The sequence below is a fragment of the Rhinatrema bivittatum genome, chromosome 5, assembly GCF_901001135.1.
Source record: "Rhinatrema bivittatum chromosome 5, aRhiBiv1.1, whole genome shotgun sequence".
NCBI classification, from domain to species: domain Eukaryota; kingdom Metazoa; phylum Chordata; class Amphibia; order Gymnophiona; family Rhinatrematidae; genus Rhinatrema; species Rhinatrema bivittatum.
In genome coordinates this window covers 305,807,339-305,831,754 of record NC_042619.1, presented here as the reverse complement: position 1 = coordinate 305,831,754, position 24,416 = coordinate 305,807,339, and the positions used below count along the sequence as shown (strand labels likewise).

Here is a 24,416-nt window from a genome sequence, read left to right as displayed (position 1 = left end):
CAAAGAATCAACTAATCATCACCGCCCTCCATTACAACCTCATGATTAAATGAATATCAGCACAACTTTGCTTTTCTATGCTATGCTTTTTCTATGCTTTTCACCCAGCTATCTACATTTCTGCGTTTCACACCCCCCTTGTTATATGTAAACCAGCATGATGTAATTTCTAATCACGAATGCCGGTATAGAAAAACTAAATAAATAAATAAAATAAATAAGAATGAACTAATTTTGATCTTAAGCATGAATTTGTTTACTACTAAGCCTAATAACATGTTATGTTTTACACCCCTTGTTAACCCCTTTATCCCTATAACCTTATTTTGTAAACCGTTATGATGGCGTTATTTTGACGTTTCCGAATGACGGTATATAAAACTCGTTAAATAAATAAAATAAAAATAAATAGAATAGTTTCCACTATTTTTCCCGGCACCGAAGACAGGCTCACTGGTCTATAGTTTCCCGGATCACCCCTGCAGCCCTTTTTAAATATTGGCATCACATTGGCCACCTCCAATCTTCAGGTACAATGGATGATTTTAATGATAGGTTACAAATGTTAACTAATAGATCTGAAATTTCATTTTTGAATTCCTTCAGAACCCTGGGATGTATACCATCCGATCCAGGTGACTTGCTACTCTTTAGTTTGTCAATCTGGCCTACTACATCTTCCAGGTTCATAGTGATTTGGTTCAGTTCATCTGACTCATCACCCTTGAAGACCATCTGGAACCAGTATCTCTCCAACATCCTCATTAGTAAACACAAAAACAAAGAATTAATTTAGTCTTTCTGCAATGGCCTTATCTTCCCTAAGAGCCCCTTTAACCCCTTGGTCATCTAACGGTCCAACCGACTCCCTCATAAGTTTCCTGCTTTGAATTTAATTTTAAAACGTTTTATTATGAGTTTTTGCCTCTATGGCCAACTTCATTTCAAATTTTGTCTTAGCCTTTCTTATCAATGTTTTACACTTAACTTGATAATGCTTATGCTTTTTCCTATTTTCTTCAGATGGATCCTTCTTCCAATTTTTGAAGATTTTTTTTTGGCTAAAATAGCCTCTTTCACCTCACCTTTTAACTATGCAGGTAATTGTTTTGCTTTTCTTCCACCTTTCTTAACGTGTAGAATACACCTGGACTGCGTTTCTAAGATTGTATTTTTAAACAATGTTCATGCCTGTTGTACACTTTTAACCTTTGCAGCTGCACCTTTATGTTTTTTTCTATTTTCCTAATTTTATCAAAGTTTCCCTTTTGAAATGTAAAGTTAGAGCTGTAGATTTACATATTGTCCCCCTTCCAGTCATTAGTTCAAACTTGATCATGTTATAATCACTATTGCCAAGTGGTTCCACTACCATTACCTCTCTCACCAAATCCTGCATTCCACCAAGAATTAGATCTAAAATAGCTCCTTCTCTCATCTGTTCCTGAACCAATTGCTCCATAAAACAGTTGGTTTTTCCGTCCAGGAGCTTTGTCTCTAGCATATCCTGATGTTACATTTACCCAGTCAATATTCGGGTAATTGAAATATCCCATTATTTCTGCACTGCCAAATTGGTTAGCCTCCCTATTTTCTCTTAGCATTTCATCATCTGTCTGACCCATTTTGGCCAAGTGGATGGTAGTATACTCCTATCACTATACTCTTACCCAACACACATGGGATTTCTACCCATATACAGTCCACTGTGCATTTAGTCTCTTGTATGATCTTTATCCTGTTGGACTCTATGGCCTCCCGGACATAAAGTGCCACACCCCCACCAAGTTGATCCTCCCTATCATTGGGATATAATTTGTACCCCGATATAGCCTTGTCGCATTAGTTATCCTCCTTCCACCATGTCTCTGAGATGCCAGTTATGTCTATCTCATCATTTGCTGCTATACATTCTAATTCTCCCATCTTACTTCTTAGACTTTTGGCATTGGCATGCACATTTCAAAGTGTGTTTTTTGATTGTATTAATATAATATCCTGCTTTTCAGTTGATAGAGATAATTTGGAAATCCTTTAGCTCAGGCGATTCTTTATTTACAGGCACATGGACTACTTTTGCTTTTATTGGAACCTCTCTGTTGGGCTGTCCTAACTTTCCTGTTTCATTAGTATCCTTCAAAGATACTTTCCTCTGAACTATGCACTACTGAGTGACTGTTGGCTTTACCTCTTGTTCTAGTCTAAAAGCTGCTCTATCTTCTTTTTAAAATTTACCACCAGCAGCCTAATTCCATTCTGGTTAAGGTGGAGCCAGTCCTTTTGGAAAAGTCTTCCCCTTCCCCAAAAGGTTGTCAAGATGCTTACAAAACTGAATCCCACTTCCCTGCACCATCGTCTCATCCACGCATTGAGACTCCAGAGCTCTGCCTGCCTCTGGGGACCTGCGCGTGGAAAAGGGAGCATTTCAGAGAATGCTACCCTGGACGTTCTGGATTTCATCTTTCTACCTAAGAGCCTAAATTTGGCTTCTAGAACCTCCCTCCCACATTTTCCTAGGTCGTTGGTGCCTGCATGTAGCATGACAGCCGGCTCCTCTCCACCACTGTCTAAAATCCTATCTAGGTGACGCTTGAGGTCTGCCAACGTCACACCAGGTAGACATGTTACCAGGCGTTCCTCACATCCACCCAGCTATCTATATTTCTGCTAAGCCTTTGATATCTTTGAGTTGTAGTCTTACAATTTGTCTCTGTACAGCACACTAATATTGAGGGCAATTTTCAAAAGCCGTTCTGGTGAGTAACTAGTAATTTACTTGTGGCTGTCTGAAGATTACTCCCCTCCCAGCATGGCGAGAAGCAACAGACGCTGTTCCACAATATGTGTTGCTTCTAGCGCCATTTAGGGGAAACATTTCCAGGGCTGTGTTTTGGGCAGGATCGGAAAATAAAGCCCATTTTCGTTTTCAAGTCTGCAAGCGCTATTTTTCCAAAGAAAATTAACCCTCACATAAAGCCAAAACAAAGGTCCAGAGGTGCTTCTCTAGTATGGATCTTTACAAGTTTTAAAGTGTGCAGGCTCTCCACAAGTAAAAAGTACTCACGGACTTTGTCCCAGTGTGGACCCTGAAGATTGTCCCCCACTTTGGTGGGGGACAATCTTCAGGGTCCACACTGGGTATTTGTGTAAGACATCCGAGTATCTGTGCTGTGATCTGTGTGTAGAAGTGTGACTATGTGTGTGTGGGCACACCCGCCAACGTAAACATGTGAGTGCTGTATGAGCACGACAGTCCAGATGCGACTGTGTGTTTACACAAATCTGTAGGGAAAGAGGATCTGGTTTTAAAATACCAGTTTGCATGCGCGCACACGCTCACACACGTTTTGCCCAAGTTTGTGTTGTGTTCGTTTTTTGAAAATTCACTTGTGGAAGTGTCAGAAATTCCCCTGAAGTTGGGCCTCAGGCTTCCAGCATTAATGAAAGATCGCAGAAGTGCAAGCAGGCAATAAGATTCAGAACTGCCTTCACCCGCTCTGCTGTGTCTCTGCCTCCCCCCCCCAGGAACGGAGACACCAGCACTTCCGGCCCATCAGCTCCACCGATGGGACCAAAGTGTTTATTTAAGCTCCAGATTTTTTATTTGGACACCAGTTCAGTCTCATTGATATCTTTCATTTGAAATTCTTTTCCCTAATTAAGTGTTAAATATTGTCACAATAACTGTTATGGTTTGTGGACCCTTGGCCTGAGGCGCGAGTTGTTACAGCCTGTGGGGAGGAGCCCCGCAGGTCCGCGCTGTCAGGAAGCGGGTTATCGGCACAGCGATGGAGAGGCCCCAGGGACCAGTATCTAGCCCCCGCAGGATGGAAGACTGAAGCAGGTTCTCCGGGAGGTTACCCCCAAGGGGCGCAGCTGCAACGTGATGGACATAGGAGAGAAGGTAGACCACCCACAGGTGGAGAGTCTGGTCTCGGCCTCAGCTGCTGGTGTTGAGGGGAACCCAGAGGTCGGAGGTCATGCCAGAGACAAGCAGTAGCTGACCCGAGGAACGGGACAGTTGCCAGACAAGGACAAGCTGGGGTCCGGCCCCCGAGGAGTGGGGCAGGACTGGGTAGATCTGGAGTAAAGGAGCGGCCCGATGAGCGGGTAAGCGCTGACAGTCTTAGATAAGGATTCAGGCACAGCTCCGAGAAGCGAGGAGGCCAGAATACGAACTCACTGATACTGCAATGATCCAGAAGAGACACAAGTAGCTGGAGCCAAGGCAGGGTTGGACCCAAGAGGGCCCAAGGAGCGGGGTAGGCCAGGGGAGAAAGTCCCCAACGAGGCGCACACTGACCCCCGAGACAGGGTCCAAGGAGCGGCAGCAGGCGACGTCTCAGGGATCCGCAGGAGCTCAGATCAGGATGGGACTTGTTGCCAAGTCTGTTTGCAGGGGGCGACGGTGGAGCTTATGAATGAGAGGCCGATGACATCATCACAGCGGGACGCCCCCGAGGTTCCCGCCGAAGAGGCCTCAAAGGCGGGGCCTGTGAGCACGCGCGCACGTGCCTAGGAAGGCCCAGCTTCGGAGTAGGGAGCGGCGGCGTCCATGCCGCCGAGGAGAGTCCCGCGGAACGCGGCGATGCAGACAAGCCCTGCGCAGCGAGCAGCCCCGGGGAGGGCAGGAGAGCGATGCAGGACGTGAGTACTCACGGTCGCAGTCGTCTGCGACTGACAGGCATAACAATAACAGTCTGTTAGAGAGATGGAACGGCTGTGTGTGATGTACACTAATAGAAATTGATGATGGATGAATGTGAATTGGCTGGTTTTAAGGAGTGGAAGGAAATGCATAACTAACCCAGATTTTACCTGAAGCCTTCTGAAGAAGTGGGGGGGGGGGGGGGGAAAGGTGATGGAGGATTCATTCTGTGAAGCACTGGGGCTTTTGTCCTGTTTATCGTCAGCTTTTGTATAAATAAACGTGCAGAGCTGTTGTAGACGTGCTGCTTGCAGAGAGCGCAGAGTCTGGTGACACCTTATAGACTAATTAATAGATGTATTGAGGCATAAGTTTTTGAAAAGAAAAAAAAAAAAGGCCACTTTGTCAAGCTGTGATACCTTTCATTATTTGGAGCAGTGCAAAATGTATCCAAAGAAGTATTGCTCGACCTTTCCAAACCATGCAGACAGAGCTTAAGAAAGAACATGGTGGTCTCAGAACCTAAGGTACATCATTATCTAGTCTGGTAAAAGCTATCACAGCCTGCAGTCTTATTATAACCAGAAGTGATCATTATAGGACTCAAGAGTGGTGCTAGACTGATGGGCCCTGCAGATACCCCAGAAGCAGAAAATAATCCCTGTATTTCCTTTCCATGAATATACTGAGCTTAGATCACATGTGTTTCCTTCTCTGGCTGGTGAATTCCACTTTTATGACAAAAAAAAAAAAAGTTTGAAAGAAAGAGCCTGATTTTGAACACAAAGGCTGATGGCACATTATATGCCACCTAACGTCCCTGAAACCTGGAGGTGGGGCCTCTAGGAACCCAAAGGTTATTAAATCTAGCTTGGAGACAATAAATGGCTAATTAACCTAAGGTAGCTAGATCACTCCATGCCATGTCAAAAGGGGCAGGCTCAGCCCCACCACAGCCATAGGTTTGTGGTTAAACTGGAATTGCGGGTCCATTCCCGCAGGGGATCAGTGCCGGGCCTGGGAGGGGAAAAACGGGGTGGCTGCCCTGGAAGCAGCAGCACAGGGGGCTGTGCATTGTACCGTGCATCTCTGTAGGGCAGGCATCAGCGTGGTCATGGGCGTCGGAACAGGGAGGACTGCGGGGGCCACCCCTGACAACCACGACTCTGCCTCTGGCCCCTCCCTCTCCTCCTCCTATGCTTGCGATCAGAAAGGAGGAAGCAGCAGCAACTCCTACTACCCCTCCCGTTTGAAATACAGCAAGTTTTTAAGAAGGGCCTGGAGCACATTTAGGCCCTTTTTGCTGCTGGTGTGCACTTTGCTGACCTGCCGACCAGGGCACCTCTGGGATTTGGGAGGGACCTCCGCTGGGCCCCGAACTGTAGCTCCCCTTTAAACGGCATTGCTGCTTGGATCGCAGCCATAAAAAAAAAAAAAAGTAAGTTCAAAATTACAAAAACCTGTGAGGGACATAAAGTAATGACAAACCCAGATGCCCTGCTGGCTGCCTTGAAGCGCTCTGTTTCGGTCTCTCCTGACTGCAGCACCGCTCTTTCCTTCCGGGTTTGCCGTGTAACTCCTCAGGGACTTCCCCCAACTGCAGGGGGAGCCCATTAGGAGGGTTCTCACTGCCTGTCTGTCTGTCCCTGGGAGGTGGGGATGCTCCTGGCTCTCATACCTGGTGCCCTCTTTCCCTTGCCCGGGAGCTCAGAGTAAAAAAAAAAACCACATTAGGGTGCAACAAGCCTCTACCAGCTCAGGACTCAATGGGACACCCACCATAAAAGGGGTCCTACCTTGCTGTAAAAAGTGAGTAAATAATAGCATAAAACAGTCGTTTTTTACATTTATATCTTGGGCTGAAGCCCACCTGCTAGCCATGGGAGTTTGAAAGAGGAGGCTGGGGCAAAACAAGAAAGAGCATGGGGGCAGGGAAGTTTGGGAAACTGCTGAAAGAAGGAAAGACAGAGAGGCTAGGCAGAGTGTGTGGAGGGCGTGTGAGACTAAGCAGAATGTGGGAAGGAGGGGAGGAATGAAAGCCTGGGCAGCCTTTGGGGTTCTGGCAGAATGTGGAGACTCAGAGTGAAAGTGTGGGGGCAGGGAAAAGAGACTGGGGCTGTGTAGAGAGAGGGACTGGCCATAATGTGGAGAGGGAGAGAGAAAAAGATTAGGCAGAGTATGATGATGAGGGAGAGAGGCTGGGTAGGATGCGAAGAGTCAGGCCGATCCTGTATTTAAATGAGGGGTCGTGCTACAAGGAGGCACTAGGGAATTACGCATCCCTAGTGCCTCCTTGGCCCATGAGAGATGGCTCAGTTGGCAGGTTCAGGAAACCGACACTCAATTTTACGAGCGTCAGTTTTTTGAACCCGCGGGTAGCGATCAGTTAGGAAAATGTACGCAGGTAAAATTGAGCGTCTGTTCTCCTAACCGGACCGGCTGGCATTTTTAAAAATTTTTTTACATTTTTGGTTCCTCTGACTTAATATCGCTAGGATATTAAGTCGGAGGGTGTATAGAAAAGCAGTATTTTCAGCTTTTCTGTACACTTTTCTGGGCTGCTCATAAATTATCGCCTGCCCTTGGTGTTAATTTATGAGTAGTTTGGCCGCACATTTTACTTTCAGTATCCCAGGTGACTAACTAATAGCCTCATCAATATGCATTTGCATGTGATGAGCGCTATTAGTTTTCAGGGGGTTTGGCTGCACACTTTTGAGAGGCTAAACCCCTTACAGTATAAGGAGTAATAGAAACCCCTCAAACACACACAGCCAAACCCGTGTTAATCAGTGTACACCACCAAGCACACTTTACAGAATCGGCCTGAGAATGAGAAGCTTGAGAAGCTGGGCAGAGTGAGGGAGTGGGGAGGAGAAAGAAACTGAGCAGAGTGAGGGAGTGGGGAGGAGAAAGAAGCTGGGCAGAGTATGGAAACACAGAGGCCAGCCAGAGTCTGGAGGTAGGAGAGAAATATACAACTGGGACAGCAGAAAAATACCATATGGCCCATCTAGTCTGCCCATCTACCCAGAGAGAGAGAGGGTGAGGATGTAGAGAGACAGTGAAAGAGGCTGGGGAGATAGAGGGACATAGAAACAGCAGAGTGTTCAGAGGTGCTGGGCAGAGTGTGAGGGGTGGAGGGAGAGACGGGCTGGGCAGAGTGTGGAGAGACAAAGAGGGAGGTTGGGCAGAGTGGTGGATGGGGAGGGCAGAGGGACAATTTCTGCTTTGCTTTAAAAGGGTCTTTACTGCTGTGTTCTAGTTTGTGGCCATTCATGCATGAGCTAGGCCACCCCTGACCCAGCCTGTTATTGTATGGCGCAGTATTGTACCTGATTATTTTCTCACATAAAAGTGTGTATTCTGGGCTGGCAGTTCTACTGCTGTGACAATAGTCATTAAAGACGTTTCCCTTATGGAATAACTTACACTACTTATATCAGTATTACAGGCTCGCTGTCATGTGGAATGCATGATAAACCACATTGTTTACAACTAAAACTCAAAAAGTGTGTGTTTGTGTGTATGCAGGGGGAGGCATAATTCTAAATATCTGCCCCAGGCACAGAAAAAAACTGGTCCCTGCTCTGCAGGGGGGTAAAACCAGGGCTGGCTCAGCCTGTGCGCTTCTGATAGGGAGCCCTTTGGTCACCTTAACTGCAGTCTGCTCACGGTATGGGGGGGGGAGGAGTGGCCTGATGGTTAGAGCAGCGGCTGCAAGCCAGGGTTCAAATTCCACTGCTATTCCTTGTGACCTTGGGCAATTCACTTCAGCCTGCATTGCCTCAGGTACAAACGCAGGGAGTTATTTAATAAAGGGTTTCTGCGTCTGTGGGGATAAATGTTTAATAGAGAGAGCCCTTACATGGTGAACCCTCTGGGTATTCGGAAACACCTACAGTACCGGAATGTAATCTGCTTCCACGTGGCTGACCAGTCACGAAAGGCAGAATCTAAATCTAAATTAAATTGCGCTGGGTGCGTCACCCATGTGGATGAATGCAAAGTGCTGGCACTTTGAGAATCTGCAGTGAGGAGCCTAAAGCTGTCACGTGGAGGTGCAAGTCACCCAAATGTGGGAACTTAACAAAATGTCCTACAGAAGGGGATGAGCCACCTATGATGAGTTAAATAATCAAACCCTGTAAAATCGACCTCCATGTGGGGTTTTAGACCAGCCCTGTACTGCATCATGTAGTACATTACCAGATTCATTATCCCTTTCCCGATATTCAGAGTCACTCTACTGACATCACCGGCGTCTGGAAAGGGGTGGAGGAAGTGCCTAGAGAGTGCGCCCACCATTGTGGTGGTGCAAGCTAAAGGCAAGAAGCTTAAAGAGTGCGCCCACAATTCAGAAACCACCCAGCCTCATTTAAATATACTTAAAATCACATGCAGGGACCTAGCCCACAGGATCTTGGGAAAAACATGGCTAAATAAACAACAAGAACGATTAAAGGTGCAGTATTCATAAGGAAATAACAAAAACTGTTATACAGGAGCTAGGAAAATATTCCATCCATGTTCACTGAAGTCAGAAATAAACACAACAAAGCAGGCTGTGGTGCAGGTTGCATACTCTGGGGCCCATGCAATCCAGTGCGCTCAGCCGAGCGCACTGTTTAACCCGCTGTCGGACGCAGGTTAAATAGGCTCTAATCCACCCCCTAATGCAATAACGGGATTAGCGCCTATTTAACGCGCGTCCGACACAGAGTGAATGCAATAGCGATCATCACATGCAAATGCATATGAATGAGCCTATTACTCATTCACTCCGCATGCAAAAAGATAAATGTGCGTCTTAGACCGGAGCAGGCGTTAATAGCTGAGCGCACTGAAAAAAAGTACAGAAAAGCAGAAAAAACTGTTATCTGTACTTTTTTTAAAGTTAAAAAAAAAGAAAAAAAAACCCTCTTCCGGCCGCTTTGAAAAGTCAGCGCCCGCTTTCCGCAAATTTTATTGCATCGGCCCGTCTGGCAGGAGATGGCAGCAGGAGGCCCACGGGTGGGTCACACAGTGAAAGGAATTTTCAGGTGGCCGAACGTGGGCAGTCTGTGGGCAAAGGGACTGAGTTAGAAGCTAAGGCCTGAGGGGGGATACCCATCATTATTTAAAAACCTGCAACAAGAATATGATCTCGCTCAGAATATGCACCTCACATTTTCCCCCATGACGTTCCCCACAAGCGCTCACTGCATTCCGCACACCGTCCCAGCAGCGCTCCGTCCCGAGGATCCTGACCACACAGACTCGTACGGGGGAGCAAATTAGCCATTACATCCGTCAGGAGGTGTGAAGGTGGACATTACAGTGAGACATGAGTGTATGGTGCAGTGGTGCTAGCTAGTGTTAGTCTGAATGAGTCCAGCCTGACAAGGTAGCATTGCAGGCTAGCAGTCCTGCATGTGTTCTTTTCGTGTCCCTGCTCGCCTGAGGATCCTCAGTTCCAGGGAGGGGCGTGTGGGGAGGTGAGAAGAGGTTTGCATGTATGTGCAACGCGAGGTGGGAGAGTGAGACGGGAATGCAAGTCAAGCTGGGCTCAGAGTAGGGCGAGCATGATGGCGTAAGCTTGTTGTATTATACGCTACTGCAAGCATCAGAGTAAGTCAAAGTGGGATGAGGCTGTTTCCTCCCAAATCTTCATTCGTAGATACCCAGGCCGTCATCCACTGTTTTTAATGGTTAAACTGTTTTATTTAAGACAACAAATAATCACTTGATGCATACACCACGTGCAAGTCATACATAGGATAAGGCTAAAGTTTAACCCTCCTCACCCTCCACAATTATTCTAAGGTACACCAAAAATTTATATTGATTAACCAAACTCTTCCCTAATTCCCTCTTTTCCCAACCTCCCCTTCCCTCTCATCTACTCCACACATAATACTCGTTGCTTACCAAGCTTTGAAAAGCACACACACAATTACAATAACCTTCCCCCAAGGACATTTGGGCACATACATATGGGCAAAAAGCCTTGAGTTTGCAGCAGTCCTACTAATTATTTCTATTTTTTATATTCCCCCCCCCCCCCCCTTAACTCAGCCCAGATACCACAGCATCAGTCCTCACCCAGGGGGCTACAAATGTGGCTCTTTCGGGACCCTCAGCTAACGCGCAGCCTAGGTCTGGCTACGAGGTGCTGCTGTCTGAGAGTCCCTCTCCTCTAGGGCTGCTGATGCCTGGGTAGCGTCACCAGCCCCTGCCGGCCTAGGAATCAAACCTAGGTAATTTTGCATAGCAGAGCCACGGCAGTTGCCACCGAGCTGGCCCTATCAGAGCAAGTTTTTAGTAGGCGAGCACCAGGGTACCTGGTGGGAAAAGTGGCACTGGCCCTTTAAAATCTGCTTGTTTTGCCTGGGAAGCCATAGCCCGCTTTTAAAACAAAAGAGAGGTTTGTTAATAGTTATTTTGAGGTGTTGTCCGACAAAGTCAAATGAGGGGGGGTTTGTTAAAGTTACCTTTCCATCGCTTACACAAGTGCAATCAAATCTGAAACATGGAAAAATTACTCCCACAGGAAGTAACCAAAACTATGTGGCTTCCCCCCACCCAGTGATACTGGGGGCTTTGATTTTTACTATTATTTGTATTAGCAGAATTGCCTTCATACTGTTGATGCAACTCCATCATTGCTCTCTGCTTCAATGGCAAGAGATAACAGGGAATTGGATTCAGACAGTAACCAGCCAGGGCCCTGACTTTTATGGTTTGGGAAGCTGATAAGCTTGGGGGTAACCTGCACGGCGCGGCAGATACTACCATAAGCTTGCTGGGCAGGCTGGATGGAGCATTTGGTCCTTTTCTGCTGACGTGTGTGCGTGTGTGCGTGTTTGTGTGTAGGACCCTTGTGCAGCATCTCTATGGTGGTTCCTTCCCCATGCTCTCTAAATATCTTTTCTCGGGCCGTGACAAAACATTTTCTCTTCTTTTCATCCAATATAATGGATATCTCGTGTGACAGCAGTTGCTAAACCCTCCGACCCTGGGAGAACCAGAGTCCACTTGGACTAAGGCCGTGGGAGCAGTGAAGCGGAAAGCAAAATCTCAGCCAAGGAGGGGGGAAAAAAGCAATGGGTCAGCAGATTTTATTTCCGTTTTCAAAAATTATTTGTTATTCTTAAGGTGATATATTTTTAGATGCAGATTTTTGGCTTGCTCTGGCCAACTGCCAACTGTTATGCAGGAGCAAGGATTAAAAAAAAAAAAAAAAATAGAGGCTAGAGGGTAATATTCAGTCACTGTCCGGATAGCAAAGATAGCCAGATAAACCTATCCAGCTGACTTTAGAGGTTTATTCAATAGTGCAGCCACAGTACTGAAGATAGCTGCAATCTTAAAGTTAGCCAGCTAACTGAATATCGGCATCAGCTAGATAACTTATTTGGCTAATGTAACTCCTCTCTGAAACGCCCCTACTTTATCCGACTAAATGTTAGGTGGACAATAAGATAAGTGACTAAAATGTAACTGGATAAATGGGCACACATTTGAAAGTTGGCATTTAGCTGGATAACCTGTGAGTTTTCCAGCTTAACGCTGCCGAATATGGAATTCCCTATAATTAACCCAAAAGATTTCAAAGTTGTGCCTATTTATCGCAGAGAGTAAAGTTCCTGCGTCAGTCGTGCCAGCTGGTGGGAATAGGGCGCCAGCAGTTTAAGCCTGGCCTTCAGGTGAGCCCAGTGATTCCCGGTGCAGGAGAGAGGCTGCCACCCCTGGACATCCTTATCTTCCCTGCATTCACTCCCTTACAATTCACCAGAGTAACTCTCTCTCTCTCTCTCTTCACCTGCGGGCTCTGAGATACGAAGGAGCTGAGCACGGTCCCTTCCTGCGCTACCGCCCCTGCCACCCAACCCCACTGGGGCCACGATAAAGTAATGGCCATTGCCAAAGCAGAAGAGTTAAGCCTCCAGTTACTCTCACACCATTAGGGTTGCTCTGAAGAGAAGATGTCAGATTTGTGGGTAAGGCAAGGGTCTGAGGAGGGTGCTTCCCGAGTCTGCCAGGGGTCTGGATGCTAAACGTGCCCACAGAGGGGAGGGGGGGGGGGGAGAAAAGAGCTCGCTCTGTACCTGTGGTGGTAGTCCCTCTTCAGCAAGCAGTGGTCTATGTAAGTGAGGTCCTTCACGCTCAGCTGCAGCTCCTGCAGGGTCCCCAGCTCGGGCCCCATCGTGGGCTCCTTAGCAATGCTTCCCATTGTACCGGTGAGGAGCCTCCCGCAGCCCTTCGCTCTCTCTCTCTCTCTCTCTCCTTGATTTGCCGCCTTTGCACTCCTGCCTGTTTATTGTGGGGGGAAAAAAAACAAACCCAACACAAAACACTCCTAGGAACTCCCTGTGGGTCTTTAAAATCTAGAGTCCGTGCAGTCCCTCATGGAAAGGGGCTTCCCCCTGGCCAAAATGCGTAAAGGAGACCAGACTGAAATACTGCTTTCCTACCAGATTAAGCTATCAGCCGAGAGCAGCTGATGTAGCCACCTCCTCTCCTATTTCACTCCAGTCCCTGGGCCTCCTGCCTGAAAGAAGTCACACACACACACACACACACACACACCCACCCCTCTCTCCCTCCCCTTTCATGTCTTTACCAATATGATTTTCTCTTACACTATCCTGGAAGCCAGCAACCACCCCTGCCCCTCAGCAGCAGCAGAAGAGACCGAGTCTGCCAGGACAGTTCGAGAGTCCTGCAGCTGGGACCGCGAGTCCTCTCTCCCCTGCTCGGAATTGTCCAGGGTTCGCCCATATCAGAAGTAAGCTCAGGCGCTCTCTCTCTCGTTCTTCATCCACGCACAAGCCCTGGCCAAGGAATTTGCTCCGGGGTGCAGAAAAGCAAACATTGCAGCCTCAAATCCCAAAGATACTGTGTTAAAGAGTAAGCATTTTAATTTTGAAAAATAAAACTCAGTAAATGTGTTGAGAAAGCTGCCTCTCAAAGGCGTGAGAGCCGGTAGGGACCAACGCATTAACTGGCGGGATTTCCCCCTCAGGTTCGCGGCCCATTCCTGTGAAAGTGTGCTAGGGCTGCAAATGAGGTCTGCGGCAAGCTTTTACGGGAAACTTTCATCTGGGCCCGGCCAGAAAAGATAACCCCATGAAGACATTCTTTGTGCACTGGTTTTCTGATTTTTTTTTTTGCACCAGTGAGCTGCTTTTCATGATAAAGCATTGCAGCAGAAGTAAACCTACGAAAGTTTACTACCTCATTCTTTTTGCAAACAGACCCTACGTGCATTGAAATGTGCAAAAGCCCAAAATGCTGGCTATTTTGCATGCAGGCTCTTCTCTGCACAGACCCGCAAGTCTATTTTTCTGTTATTTCTAACTCTTTGCCTGTCTCTATCTTGGCAACTGTGGCAGCTGATAAAATATTAAACCGGGTGGGTAAATAGTGTGGAATAGGCTTATTACTGAGATGTCCTGCAATCACTGCTTCTAATAAAACAACCGCCAGACTGGATCTATACAGCACAAACCCTGGCACAGACAGTCCGGGACTGCTGCTGTCTTCCCATCCCTGGAAAAATATGCCAGCGATTAACAATGGGTGCATTTTTAGCAGTAAATACTTTATATACTAAGGGTAGAAGACAGAACTATCACGAGTGAAGCAGTGACATTTCATTTATGGAAAGAAAGGTTAGCAAACAAAACCAATAATGTAAGTTGATAGCTTTTTATTGGACTAACAATACATTTCTTGACCAGTTTTCGGGCATTGGGACTCACTCTGTTGGGTCCAGAACAAAATAAAACATTGCCAGAAAATATAAGTGAATCATAAAACACATTGCCGTGTTAAGGGGAGAAAGATTGGGGAGATGGTTGATAAGTTAGAGTGATAACAAGGTGACAGTGGGGCAGCAGAATTTTATGGCTGGTTATGAGTTAAAAAAAAACAAAACAAAAACAAGTTTCTCTTATCCACATGGGAAAACATTCAACATAAGGGAACCCTGTTCACACACCTTCTGTAATGGAGTACATAGTGTTCAATGCAGAAAATGTGAAGAGGGATGGACAAAACAGGCCAGAAGTTTGAGACAAAAATGAATCTCCCCAGACACAAAATTAAACCTCAAGAGAAGAGCAAGGCAATATTTATTTAATTTATTTGTATACTGTCACTCTCTATACAATCGTGGCGGTTCACAAGTTAAAACCTGCAAAACATAAGTATATTATTAACAGATACATAATATAACTCACACAATGCCTCCATGGGGGGATAATTTTCAGGACCCAGGCCGTTGCATCATTGGCCTCAGGATCAGAATACTATGTGATGAGGACCCTAAATCAGGTCCTTGTCACTAGAGTTTGTTAAGGGATGATGCTTAATATTTTGGGGTTATGGTGATATGTTAGCAGAATCAGTATTGGGATTTGTATCAACCAAAAATGTATAAATATGGACTAGACTATATAGTTGTTAATGCAATGTCCTAGAATTTGTATGAATATGAACTAGAATATGTATTTGATATGATGTTAACCTAGAATGTGAATGCTGCCACACAGTATGTGACTGTTGATCAAGAATATGAACGCTGATAATGTAAACTGTTGTGAGCTTCTTTTGGAAGCGTTTGATATATAAAACGCTTAAATAAATAAACTAAATGTCATTATGAGTAAGGTCAATAGAAGGGATTGGTACATTTTTTAAGAGATTTTGAGGGAGAGTTACTAGGGCGAGCTTTCTATGGGTGCGATATAAGGCGTTGGTCAATGTGGGGATTGGGGGGGGGGGGGGGTCTGTCTGGTCTTTTGAGTAGATGATAGAAGCCAAAGTTGGGGAGCTTCTCTCTCTTTCTTTTGCTGGACCCCAGTCTCTGTGCAGTGCCACCTAAGGGGAATCGTTGACTACCAGATCACTTGGAACCAGCATTAAGAAGCTGTATGAGGACTGCGAGTACTGAATTCCATCTCTTTTGAAGTGGAAGGACTAATTCTTTAGTCCCTACTAGAGTGGAAGAAGAAAAAAGTTATGTTAATTTGAGAAGAGAAGTACTAGAGGAAGAGTGTTTTGGTGTTGATGTTACTGCTGAATCAATGCTGTATAGAACACGTGAACCCTGAGAAAGCAGTGACTTTTAAGATTTCTTGTCTGACAGCTAGAAACCCCAAATTGGAAAATAGGTTTTCCGTATTTGGAGATACCTTCGTGAGACCCTCCTTATTCCTGAGGTGTGGGTGCATGTAAGGCATCTATCGATCAACAGAAGAGTCTGTTGAAGACATTGAATATAACAGGGTGCAGTCAAAGGAATCATAGAGGGGAAATAAGTAGGGTGACCAGCTGCCCGGTTTTGGACCAGACAGCCTGATTTTCCAGCCTGTTGTACAGTGTCCGGTTACAAATGGTAACTGGAAACTGTAAAGCCCGGTCGAGCAAAGGGTGATTTATCCCTGACTTCCTTCCAATCAGCTGTGGCTGCGTAGCACCGATCAGCTGCCTGCTTACTTGTTTTTGGCGACTTTGAAGACAGAGGGAGGCCCCAGTGGGCCGTGAATGGAGCCATCCCATTCGTGGCTGAAGACTTGCGCTGTGCCGACCTTCATGGCCCAGAGAGAAAGGAGGAAGTGCCTCAGGAGTAGCAGGCCAACAGGAGCCCAAGCTCTGCAAGCCGAAAAAGATGTACCCCGGGAGCAGTAAATCGGCAGGGAGCCCAAGCCTTGCTGGTCGAAGAAGACTGGTTCCCATCAGGAGCAGCGACTGGCAGGGAATTAGTAGAGAGCCAGCAGGATATCCAAACCCTGTCGGACAAATGTATGAGCAGAGAAGGGGGTGGGGCCTTCAGCATCTCCCTTCTCGCCCATGGCAGAGGAGCCCTAGAATTTGAGAGAGCCTGTTGAGTGGGGTGAGGGGAGATCAGCCTGTGTGTATGTGAGGGAGAGAGAGTCAGTGAGTGTGCGAGAGCTATGTATATGAGGGAGAGAGAGTCTGAGTGTGTGTGTGAGAGTCTGTGGGTGTGTGTATATGTGAGGGAGAGCCAGTGAGTGTGTGGGTGGGAGAACTAGTGGTTGTGTCTGGAGGGGAGAGCCAGTGAGTGTGAAAAAGCCTGTCTCTATGGGGGGCAGAGCCTGAGTGTGAGAACCTGTGTGTGAGTGGGAAGGGAGGGGGAAGAGAGCCTGTGTATGTGTGTGAGGGAGTAGGGAGAGAACCAGTGTGTTTGTGTGTGAGAGAGGAGTGGTGTGCATGAGAGTCAATGTGTGAGAGAGAGAATGAATACATATGTTAGGGAGTTTGTGTATATGAGAGAGGATAAAGTGTGCACTTTCACTCTTCTCCACTAATCTATGACAATCTCAGGGTGACTGGAAATCAAAAGTTTCCAGGCATGGGAAGGAGGCCCCAATGGGCCATGAGCGGAGCCCATCCCACTCATGCTGAAGATGAAGGTGCCAGTGGGTCGCAGCCGAGGAGCAGTAAGCAGCTAATAACCTCAACGCGACCTGTGAGTGTGTGTGTGCGTGCGCCAAATGACAGGCCCAGTGACAGGAGTGTGTGTGTGTGTGATTTAGAGCCTTTTTGCCTGAGTGGGGGTATGTGAGCGAAGGATTTTGTGAGGATGTGTGTTTGTGTGAGAGGGAACCCACGTGAAGGGGTGTGTATGAGTGAGAGAGCGAGCCTATGTGCAGGGGTGTATGAATGTGCAAAAGAGAGAAGAAGCCTGTGTGAGTGTGTTTGCCAGAAAGAGATGGAGCCTATCTGAGAGTGCATGTGTGTTTTCTGTTTTTAAATATTTTATTGGTGGCTGGAAAATTTTATTAAGTTTTTAAGTTTAAATGAGCTTTTAAATATTAGAGGTTCTGTTCATCAGATGTTTTGAATTATTTACTCTATTAATATGGTTTACTATTACAATTGATGTTTTATATTTCTTGTTTTATTAGTTGTTTTATGAGAAATTGTGATGTTTCTGTTTTTCCATTATTGTACTGCATGTAGAGTTGTGTTTCCAGTTCAGTTCTTGCCATATGTATTTATTTATACTATGGTCTCTTTATTCTGTTTTTGGCAAGTGTCTGACTCTGCATGTGTGACTGAGGTGAGGTAGCTAGCATGTAGCTTCTGTGTAGGAATCTATTGCAGCTTGGATTGTTCTTTTTCCATAATAGGAAGTGTATTGGTGTTTTAGGGTCTGGTGTAATATTTGCAACGCAGCCTTTTTATGAGTAAGGTTGTTACTGTTTGAATGCTGGCACTTCATCCTGTTTTTGTCGGGGAAGTTTACCATTTTGTAATAATAATTTAATTTATTCATGACTTTCTGAGGGCCAAGCCCACAAACAATGCATGTTATAATAGGCCTGATACCATTAGATCAATGTGGATGATCTGAAATGTATGCAAATTAATGTAAATGAGGGGGGAACAAACACTTAAACACTCCTTCTTGTGATTCCTCTCCCCGAGTGTATTCAAGTGTCCAGTCTTGGTCTGTGGAAAAGTTGGCAACTCTAAAAATAAGTGTTGAATGCATGCAATGCCTTCCCAGAAAAGGTGGTGAAGACGAGAACGGTCATGCAGTTCAAAAAGGCATGGAATAAATACAGCGGATCCCTAATGGATAAAGGATGGAAATGAAGAAACGTGGAAACCTGCGAGCAGCAACAGTTACTACCCTTAACAGAAGGCAAGGGGGAACTTGCAGTTGTGTGCAGCAGCAGTTTCTACCCTAAAAATAAAAAGCTTACTGTGCAGGCTATTGGGTCTTTTCTGCTCTGATTTACCGTGTTACTATATTTCCCTGTCTAGCACGAGAAACACAGCCTTTGCCTCTGGGCCAGATCCACTACACCATCTGCTCGACCTTTTTTATTTCTTGAACTCACAGCGAACGGTGCTCTGCTCATAAACGGTCCTCAGACGCTCTCTCGTTTTATGTGCCCCAGCAGAGGGTTACAACTAAAAAAAGGAAATTCAGAACAATTCAGAAATATAAGACATGGGACCATAAAATGATCAAACACTAAAAAAAACAAAAACCTCGAAATAAAAGGACCTAACCGAAACAGATTATTTACCAGATATTCGCAAAACCTGATCCAAGAAGACGTCAAAGAAAAAAAAGTGGCCTGGGAAGATGCCCCAGATCACCCTTATCGGGGAGGCAGACAGCCGGCGTTTTCCGGTCTGCAGGAGGTGCTGAGGAGGCTGCGGCCGGGCGCGTGCGGATGACGTCAGCTGCAGGGATTCCCCCGCGAAAGCGGCGGCGGTGCAGCGCGCCCCTTGCGACTTGTTTGGTCCCCGCTGCAAGATGTGGGCGAAAATCTCTTCTTCGCCAATGGCGTCAGGCCCGGCAAGGAGACCTGTGGACTCTCATCTCGCTCATTTACATCCCTCAGCTATTCCTGACTTACCAGCGTTGTCTGAGCCCAGACCTTTGCCCTCCACCTGGTGTCACCCAAATGGCCTCAGTTATTAGAGACCAGAAAGACTGGTTCTGAAAATGGCCTGGGTTCGGTGGGTGAATCTCCAGGGACCGTTGACAATCTCTTTCCTTCCGGAATACTTTCTTACGGCATTTCTTCTAATGTGGGACAAATAGCCTTGCCGGCTCCATCTGCTTTAGGAACTCGGGCAGTCCATCATTTCTCTGTTCCTGCTCCCGCTTTCAAGGAGTCTGTATTTAATACAGAAGGCGCTTTTGGACCATTGAATCTCTCTCCGAGATATATGGAGGGCGACAGCTCGCCTTGAACTAACTTTATCTCAACCTGTGGCTCAGTGATGTGCTTGTACATCTAAGGCTTCTGCTAAATTATCTGATTTAGATTTGAGAATTAATGATGCTGAAGTTTTACTTTCGTCTCATTCAACTGCCATTAATTCTCGGTAGTCAAATGCTGCTGCAGTGATTAAGGACCGTTTTGAATTTGCATCTTCACCAGGAATCAGTTGAGAACAAGATGAGATTTAAAAATCTCCATCTTCTGAATTTTCCTCGGTCACGGTTCCTATCGGGAATAGAGTTCCTTAAAAAATATATGACAGAAGTCTTGCATTTTTCCTCTGAGAAAACTTTCCTGCTTTCTAATTCATATTATATTCCTAATAGAAAGATTGTAATCTCACAGGAAGGGGCTGTTGATGCATTAGCATCTTTTCCCAGTTCTGCTATCTCAATTTCTTCAGATGTCTCAGGACAATATTACCTCAGTGCTGCATTAGTTGTCTCTTTTGCACTTGACTCTGACTGTGATTTAGTATTTCATCAGTCAGAAGGTAACAACATTTGCAGAGAGACTATAAGAAGAGAAGGAAGCAGTTTAATTCTTTAAAACAAGGTGTCCTTGCTTTTGGATGCCGCCTCCTTCCTGAGATTCCCTTGCAGATGTGAAGTATTGTTTCAGAAGAGCAAGTTTATTTCCCTTGATCCTTCTCATTTGGAGGACTTTGGTTAGATAAAGTTAGGCAGATTGATATGAGTTCAGGTGGGCCACTTGGGCAGTATTTTGTTGGTAGTTAATTTTTCCTTATGTTTTATTCTTTCTCCCCCTTTTATGTGGATGTGTGACATATTTCCTTTTTTTTCTTTCTTTCACAAAATTGTATTATTGTTTATTTTGTATTTATTCTTTATTATATTTCATGAAATAATATAAAATTTTAAAAGCACACATACTGTAGAATTATTTCCATCACTAGATTCCAAAATCATTTATTTATTTTTATGCCACCTATGCTAAAGCCCTAGCCTCAGCTAAGCAAACTAAACTAAATCTGAGCTACCAACTAGTTTATTATAACATTTCACCTCACCTCGTTACAATGCCATAAGGAAGAACAAGACCGGCTCTAGGGCAAATGGTGCCCGGGGTAAACATTTGCCCTGCCAACTGATGGCGCCCTCGCCTCCCGGCGCTCTCCTTAGCCACAGCGGGATGGGATCTGCTGCAGCCACGCTGAGCCTCTCTTCAGCCACGGCAGGATGGGGTCTGCTGCAGTCTCTCTGCATGGGATGGGTGGTGCTGGCAGTGCCCAGGGCATTCCTCAGCTCATAACATCCCAAGCAACTGCTGAGCTCGCCCTACCCAAACGTCAGCTCTGAGGAAGAAGACAGCTCCTGGACTGAATGCCCAGGGAGGCACCCTTAACTTGGCTCTGGCGCTCCCACAGGATGATGCCTCCCCTTTACGTCCTCCAATTCACTGGAGGCAGTGTAGGAGACAGAGGGAAGGAGGTGGAGGTGGGTCAGCAGGTTTGAGTTAGAAAGGTGCAAGCCAGGTGTCTGTCCCCTCTTCTCCTCCTGAAACTGTCTTCTCACGTCCTGCGTTTTGGTAATGCCCTAGTTTTAAAGTGAGTGTGAAGGGGAGGGTTGGGGGTGACAGGTACCAGAGCCAGCAAACTAGGGAGGGAGTGTTACTATGGATTCAGGGTGGCAATATTAAGACGAATGAATGAAGAGATACAGCCATTCGAGCAGCTCTCTGGTCAATAACACAACAGAAAGAAGGGGTGTAGGTTGGCTTGGACAAGCACGTCAGCTGCTACTCTCAGCCTGGCTGGAAGCAGAGCAGGGTAGGAGAGTAAAAGCTGATACTGTCTTGGGCATATATAATATATATATAATAAATATATATTGTATATATAATAAAGTAGAAAGCTGCAACACTTTTATTGCATTTAATACGAGGTATGGTGTGTTGTATGCAGGGAAAAACATGGAAACATGATGTCAGAAAAAGACTGTATGGCAGATCCAGTCTGTCCATCTGTTGGGGGAATTGATGAGGTGGGGCAGGGGAGTGGCTGTATGACTGCCAGTGTTTCAGATCTGTAATCAAATAGTGGTGCAGCTTGCAGACAATCTCAATAGTCCTACAAGCAAATAGACAGGAGAAAAATCATAAAATTATGCAAACGTATTTACAGAGCCCTAAAAAACAATGCAGCAATAAAAAAAAGTTCACAGTGGTAGTTAAAACCTATATGTGGGGGGGAGGGGAGCTATATTTGGCTTCAAAATTAATATGTCCAAATTGGAAATTCTCAGCATCAGTTCAGATGACAGTCAAGTAGAGAATCTGATGGAATTTCCTGTTTCAATGGGCAAAAAGCCTCATTAAGTACTTGGGGGTCCAGATATCAAACAATCGCAGTACTTTAGGGTGCTTAAATTCTAACCCATTCTTTCAAATACTTAATAGCGAGATGCAAATTTGGGCGGGACCTACAATCTCTCCGCTTGGGCGGATTGTTACACGACTATCAAACTTTACCAGTTGATCTACCCAAGGGGATGTTACCACTGCTGCAGAAAAAAGCTTATTGGCTTTCAGACTGAATCAGCGGCTCCCAAGGGTAGCGAAGCAGATACTATATACACCTAGAGGGATGGGAGTGTTGGGAGTTCCCAGTTTGGAAAATTATTACCAGGCTACTCAGCTGAGAGCGCCGATGGATTGGTGGGAGACTAAAAATATGGTGGGAAATTACCCAATAAGCCACATTCCCTGGCATTGTGCTTGGGGTAAGATGGGGAGAGATTTTGCTAACCCCTACACCAGATGGACAGTGGAAGTGTGGTGTAAGGCAAAGGGGCACTTCTTGGGGAACCATTCTTCGTTAGCTGCTATCCGCCATAGTGGAGGTTTCAGCCCGGGAAGGGATACGGAGATTTCAAGGAGTGGTAAATGGCTGAAATATATGTCAGCTGTGTAGGAATAAGGGAGTAGAAAAGTTTGCAAAGTTGAGAGATATTTATCATTTGGATGGGTCTGACTACTTGGGGTACCTTCAAGTGCGTCATTGTCTGTCTGGAGCCTGATACTGAGGGTACTTGTATCACAAGAGATCTTTGAGCATTTGAGGTCTTGGTGAGTAAGAGAGGAGGATACAGGGAGTATCTGCCTGGTTGCTTCCGCTAACGAAAGGGAAGCTCAGCTATGAATTGAAGTGGGAGCATGATTTACAAAGAGTTTATGAGGAAGATGGAGAATGTGCCTGGAGGAGAGTGGCCAAGTCCTCCATATCGACCGCCTTGGTGGAAAAATACCTATATGTTCAATATATTTTTATTGAGTGATCAAAACACACAAAACCAACATGTAACAAATGTAGCCTGTGTAATTGAAACAAAACCACAATATTAAAAAAAAACGTATACAATGCCTTTTCCCATGTGGATGATCACCGCTATCAGCATTTTCTCCCCTTATAGCCCTATACCCCCCCATACAAACTTCTGAGACAATCAAAACATGACAAAGGAACATGCCCCCTCCCTTTCCCCTACTCCCGTCCCACCCCCCAGAGATCTATAGCCAAGAAACATAACAGTCCATTTGCGATCCACCACCCGTAGACTCAATCATTGAGAACCAGACTCCGTGCTCTGTGTGGCAGTTTTTGCAGATAGACTTCCCATGTCTGCAGGAAGAGTTTCCGGAGCCTCGGCGACGTTTTGGAAGCCAAATGTTCGTATTGCATCAAGCGATGAAATTGTAGTCGCCAAGTTCCGAATGATGGTCCTGTTTTTTCTTTCCAATTAAGCAAGATCACTTTTTTCCCCACGAGGCCTGCTTTTTTAATCAGAGCCCTGAGGCTTGGATTAGGTATTAAAAAGCGTGTGATACAGTGAAATAACCACAAATACGGCGAATGAGGTAATCGTTCCGCTACCAATAAGGCCAAGTAAGCAGTAATTTGTTGCCAAAACCTTTGCGAGTACAGACAATCCCAAAAAACATGAGCGAATGTCCCCTTCCCGTTACCACAACGTGGACATTTATCTGAGTCCGCTAATCCCGCCTTAAAGGCAATGTGAGGGGAAATATATGCCCTGCGTAAAAATTTGAGATGCATCTCACGAAAGTACATATTACTGGTGACCGGTAGGACCCCCGGCACACTCCCCGCAAAAATATGGGTAGTCACCTGAAAACTGCTCTCTCTATTCCAACGATCCACAGAAATCGCATATGATTCCTTAGGGGACATTTTAGCCCACCCCCGGTAATATGTGGATAGAGATGGTTCCTTAGCTGCATCTAACTTAAGGAAGCCATCAATCGCTTGAAAGGTCGCCAGGTGCTGTTCAGGGTTTCCCAGGGATCGAACATAATGTCCCAATTGCATGTAGCCAAAGTAATGTGATGCTGGTATCCCATAAATTTCTTGTAATCTCTCAAAGGGCATATAAACCCCTGCTGCATCCAACACGTGTCCCAGATATGTGACCCCCTTTGTCCGCCAACTGGCGAAGTAGTTGGTAGTGGACCTAGGGGTAAAATCCGGGTTCCCCCGTAGAGCTGTTAAATACGTACAGCGCGGGGGCACCCCCAAAGTTTTCGAGAGTGCCCCCACGCCCTTCGCAGAGGCTTCACCAACGGATGGTTAATCAGCAAGGGTGATAACTTGGTACCTTCGACCATGAGAACAAAGCTTAAAGCCAGGGGATTAGTAAAGGTGTTTTCTGCCAAAACATTAATACAAGAAGATTTCCCCAGTAACCATCCTCTGATTATATGCAAAGTCGCCGCACACCCATAGTGGTACAAGTTAGGGAGTCCCATACAACCCGCCGCCCAAGGCTGTTTTAACCAACATAAAGGTATTCTTGCTTTTCCCCCTTTCCAAATAAAATGACGTATCAGCTGGTCCACCTTTTTGAGATCTCGAGAAAGCAGCAACAAAGGATAGTTCTGTAAAACATACAGCCACTTGGGCAACAGTACCATCTTGAATAGTGCAATTCTACCTCCCAGTGAGAGAGGCAAATTATGCCACCCCGAAAGCT

General features: G+C 45.9%; 1 protein-coding gene across 2 annotated transcripts in view; it reads right to left on the bottom strand.

The window, feature by feature from the left end:
* Nucleotides 1-13,167, bottom strand: part of LOC115092864 (cytosolic purine 5'-nucleotidase-like) — a 148,146-nt gene extending 134,979 nt beyond the window's left edge. For both annotated transcript variants that reach the window (XM_029604239.1, XM_029604240.1), the window contains exon 1: nt 12,739-13,167. In XM_029604239.1, the coding sequence (XP_029460099.1) occupies nt 12,739-12,863 (125 nt within the window). In that variant the 5' untranslated portion in view covers nt 12,864-13,167. The remainder of the gene's footprint in view (nt 1-12,738) is intronic.
* Nucleotides 13,168-24,416: the final 11,249 nt, after the last annotated feature.